Raw genomic sequence first — 5,109 nt, forward strand, 5'->3', positions numbered from 1 at the left:
GCCCTTGAGAGTGTCCACAGCTCCTCCCAATATGGTGTCATCAGTGAACTTAGTCAGCAGTCCTTCAAGTCCTGTATCCAAGTCATTGATGAAGACATTAAAAAGCACCAGCCCCAGGATGGATCCCTGCAGGACCACACTAGTGACTGGTTGCCAGCCCAGTGTAACCTCATTGACTAGAACCCTCCGAGCCTGATCCATCAGCCAATTGCTCACCCATTGTATCATGTGTTTATTTTGTCCAGGAGGATACTATGAGAGATGGTATCAAAGGCTTTACTGAAGTCCAAAAAGATTGCATCGACTGGCTTCCCTTGGTCAGCTAGGCAGGCAACCTTATCACAGAAAGAGATTAGGTTTGTCAAGCAGGACTTTCCTCTCACAAACCCATGCTGGCTGGAACCAATGACTGCTTTGTCTTCCAGGTGTTTTTTGATAACTCCCAGGATAACCTTCTCCATAATTTTGCCAGGCACAGAAGTGAGACTTACAGGTCTGTAGTTAACAGGGTCTTCCCTCTTGCCCTTCTTGGCAAGATTGGGACAATATTTGCCAGCAAAATTATGTTAAGTCCTCCAATAGCAAGAGATACAAACTCCACTGTTGCTCATCTCACCTGCATCATTTAATTTGTCTTTCTTGTACATCCCCATGCTGTGCCTTATTTTTTCTCCTAGTTCAGTCTGAAGTGGTAGAGCAAACATGAACTTGCCCTTTCTGCTTCATAAAGAGAACTGCACCTCGCAATGACTCATAGCTGGGCCAACACTCAACCTTCTCTTGCACCTGCAAAGTTATCTTGGGAAAATGGTAAGAAAAAGTGTATTTCCCATCTGCCTTGGGAATCTAACTTATGCAAGATTCAGAGCACAAAGTACAAGGACTTTGGAGGCTCCTCTAATTCTCCTCATTCATGACTACAAGAATTCTAGATAAATACCTACAGTTAGATCCTGTGAATACCCCTAAGCCTAAAGCAGCCACATACTGAACCCCAACTGATCCAGCTGTACATACGGCTTGTTCTGAGGTGTTTAGGAGCTTGCTGATAAGCACACTCACATTCACAAAGGTCTTTCAGTGCTCAAAAAGTGAGGACTTAATACAAGTCATGATGTCTGTCTGAACACCACAGTTCCCAGGACAGCAAGTAGGAAGTGCTCAGTGTCATGGAAATTCAATGTCCACAGGAATCAATGGGGAAACACCTAAGGCAGGTGTCAAAAAAATCACAAAAGACAACCATTCTGAAATTTCATCTCTCTCATGGACTTAACTGCTGACATACAAGCCTAGAAAGGAGACTGCTCAAAACCAGGATTCAAGAGTCCTCTAAGAGGTCAATGACAGAACGGGCCCATTCCAAAACCACTGGTAACATGAACAAACGTGTAGACCTACACACTGCAGAAAATCTGTACCTAATCCTTGACTGCTCAGTGGTTTGTCCAGGCCAAAAAAAGTAACCCCAAACCATTTTAGGAAGCTGCTTGAATAAATATTAAGGGTCAGGCAAAAAGTAATGGTTTGGACTTACTCTCTGAAGTTCCCTTGGGTGCTACAGATGTGCATCTAATCTCAGGGACCATGTACATATACAACTGCCTGAGATTATAGTGTACTGGCTCTGTCACATAGTCTGCACTTAAAGAAACCTCGTAAGAGAAACTTCCCTCTATACTATAGCTTTCCTAAAGTAGTTACACTCAGTGTAAGGGTAGGAACTGATAGAGACCTGGTTTTATAAGGCAGTATCTAATCTACTTTGAAACAGGAGAAATGAAACTTTAATTAAATATAGTTATTTAACATTATTTTGCATTTGCACCCTCACTTACTGCACATAATTTTCCACTGCTGGCAAGCCTTTGTAATTCATAAACTATCTCACTGATGACAGAATAGTCAAATGTGTACAAACCTAGGGTTTTTTTTCTTTTTCTTTCTTTTTTTTTTTTTAATTTTCTGAACAGCTTTATAAATGTTGTCAGACAGAAATATAAAGGCAGTTCATACGGTTCCCTGAGCAGTTTATAATTCTGCAATCACCACTGCTTCCCCAGGTTTTTGTATTGGGATTATTTTTAAATTGTACTTAAATCATTGGCATCTCCATACAATTCTCAGAAAGTGATTTGGCATTTCTTAAATTCTTTTGAGAACTCTCAGTTCTACAGCCACAGATCAATGTTGTTGCTTGAACAAGTAAACTCAATGCATACGTGTCTAATCCTGTCCTCTTAAGTGTCTGATTTACAATGTGGCTAATTGCATTTTTAGATTCCAAACACTCCTGGCACCAATTTCTGCTACTCCACAAAAGGAGCCAGTTTCATAATTATTCTGTATCAACCCCATTGTTGGGAAATCAAATTCTCAAGGAACTTTATGGATAGCACGCTCTGTCAAGGCACTCTTGTTCAAATTGCTGCCAGCATGATGTCTTTCACTGTTAGTTGTTCCTTGATGGAATTTAATAAATATTCATTGGCAGAGTGCAGTGTAATTGATTAAACCACTTTCATTTTTTATCAGCCCTGCAGGAAGCCACAGCCTCTGCAGAAAATCTCCAAGATTTGCCAAAGGTTGACAGTAAGAAGCTTTGGAGATTCACTTGATGAAGAGAAGGGAGAGAAATAGTATCTCTTATTGCCATGGCTAATACTCACTGTCAAGAGAAAAAAAGCAATATGGCTCTTTGGATGAGCAATGTGCCTTATATAACACACTTTAAAAATTCATAAATTCATGAAGTGTAACATTAAATGAAATGTTGTGATATCAAAAAGGTTTATGATTAGAGACTATAAATTTATAGTGAAAAATACTTTCCAATAAAAATTAGGATACATTACATTAATATTTATTTCTATTTATTATACAGAAGATTTTCCACTACTCATAAATAGTGATTTACATTTACTTTTAGTATTCAGCACCCTAGGCACTAGAAGCCCAATCCCTTTGAACTCTTCACAAAGGCTTTTAACTCCCCCTACAGTATCCACACCTACACTGTGCTACGTTTAGTACTACTGGAAGTCTATGTTTAAGCAACATCCCACTTCTGCAGTCTTGATCATTAAATCAGACCTTGTATGCTAGCTTTTTTGAAGAAAGAGTCAAAGTTGACTTTACCTCTAATACACACATCTAATACATCTTCATTAAAAATGTGTCAAACTGCAATATGTATTAATATCAAAATGCAATATGTATTGAACATTTTCTGCATAAAAGTACAGAATTTTCTGATAGGGCTACATATATGTAGCCTTCTAGAATCATTTGCATTTCATCTTATTGTTTCTTTCAGTTACCTTTCATATATGCTTCATCTTTGGAGGTCATTTAGGTAACAGCTCTACTGCTTGAATACAATTACCCTTTAGCATACCCAACACCTCACTTATTTTCCATCTAGTATTGGAAGAAATCTCTTAGTGGCATAAAAAGGATAACATAGTGCCAGGCTCTGCACTTAACAGAACGTTCATTCATAAGCATATAGTTTAAAAAATATATACTATAGATCAAATTCTCTGCTTGTAGACACTGATGCAAAAAAAAAGTAACTTTACTGTATTAAAATGACTGGTGAAAGTGTTAAAATCAGCCATGCTGGCAAACTGAGGTGTATATTTTATTTGTTTCTTTCAGTACCTGTCATGTCAAATTTACTTGTATTGTGAGACAATGTGAAACAAAACAAAAGTTCTAAAAACTTATTATTTTTTCTTTCTTTCATTTTTTGGGTGTCATTCACTTACTGGAATGCCAGTGAAGGTAACTGGAGGTGACTGCCAAGAGATGCTAAAGCTACTGCCATTGGGAGTGAATTTTGCTGACCCTGGAATGTTCACTGGAGGAGTCGCCTGTGTGAAAAGAAAGTATTATTCCAGTAAGCAGAACCATTCCTCATCCAAAGCACTTCAAGGGATCTTTCAGTCCTTGAAATAGTAAATCTATGAGAGACTTTCTCAGGTGAAAAAAACTGTATGGTGACAAGCATTTTACCCTTATGGGATAATCATGGATAAGTCAGTAAGGAAGAGACATATTTATATACCACTGTTCTTAAAATCTTGTTCAGAGAAAAACAATAGCTCTCCCAAGAATCTACAAAAAAGCTAGATCTGATAAAACACCATAGAAAATCAAACACCATATGAAAAATAATGTTTAAAATAATTCCAGCTATCAGCAAGAAGTATTACAAATTATCACCTGCTCCACAATGATAAACAAGGAATATTTGAATTGATGGCAGCTGTTTAAACCACTGAAGACGGTTGGCAAGGCTTCCTGGACAATAGGGTTAACGATCATCAGTAAGGGTTGGTCATTTCTTGTTTATCAGATAAATGTTGTTAAGAATCATCCCAATTAAAACAGCCATTCCCATTAAAAACAAGGAGCTGAAAATAATCCTTGGGATTTAGAAAACAACTCTTAAAAGTCTAAGCTAAAGCAAGTATTTGAAGGACCCCTGGGCCCCTTGATCTCTTATGTTCTTCCCATCTGGGTGTAATCTAGCAGGAGTGTGAGCAGCCACCGCGAACGCAGGCTCCCTTTGACTCTTGAATTTCAAGATTTCACCACAAAAAAAGGCTCCTTAGTTTAAACTTACAAAGAATTTACTATTAAAAATTAGTTTTGACTTCTGCCTTTCAGTTGCCTGCTCCTGACAACAATGCAATACGCTTAGTGTTTGTGTTAAAGGCTGCTGAAGTTGTCTCACTGCTTCAGGGAAGAGAGCACTTCCCTGAGCTGCCAGGCAGAGAGAAGTGATGACAAACTACAACCTGATAGTCCCCATTAAAGATAATCTTCAGAGTAAACAAGCACTGAAGCAATCCTCTGGAGTCTCTCCAAGGAAAAGAAACTGAGACCACCGGAAGCCTCAGTCTTCAGCAGCGATCCTCTGCAGGCTGCTGAGCCTGCTGACAGCTCCAAGAGAATCCACGCAGAGACGCGGAGCAAATGTCTGCTGAGCTCCATAAAACACAAAAACCTCACTGAAAGGCATCAATAAAAGTTTGGCAACTCCAGATGGTACCAGCAGTGCTTCATCACAACCCTGTTCAAACAGAAAGGAGTGGATGACCA

At 38.8% G+C, this 5,109-nt stretch overlaps 1 protein-coding gene across 1 annotated transcript in view; it reads right to left on the reverse strand.

Moving 5' to 3' along the window:
- Positions 1-3,770: 3,770 nt before the first annotated feature.
- The window catches only part of ZNF704 (zinc finger protein 704), a gene marked incomplete at both ends in the record, with an annotated part of 15,744 nt that continues 14,405 nt past the window's right edge, over positions 3,771-5,109 (reverse strand). The window contains one exon of the mRNA XM_010173912.1: positions 3,771-3,875. Coding sequence (XP_010172214.1) covers positions 3,771-3,875 — 105 coding nt within the window. The remainder of the gene's footprint in view (positions 3,876-5,109) is intronic.

The sequence above is a fragment of the Antrostomus carolinensis genome, unplaced genomic scaffold (assembly GCF_000700745.2).
Source record: "Antrostomus carolinensis isolate BGI_N321 unplaced genomic scaffold, ASM70074v2 scaffold7108, whole genome shotgun sequence".
In the NCBI taxonomy this organism is placed as follows: Eukaryota; Metazoa; Chordata; class Aves; order Caprimulgiformes; family Caprimulgidae; genus Antrostomus; species Antrostomus carolinensis.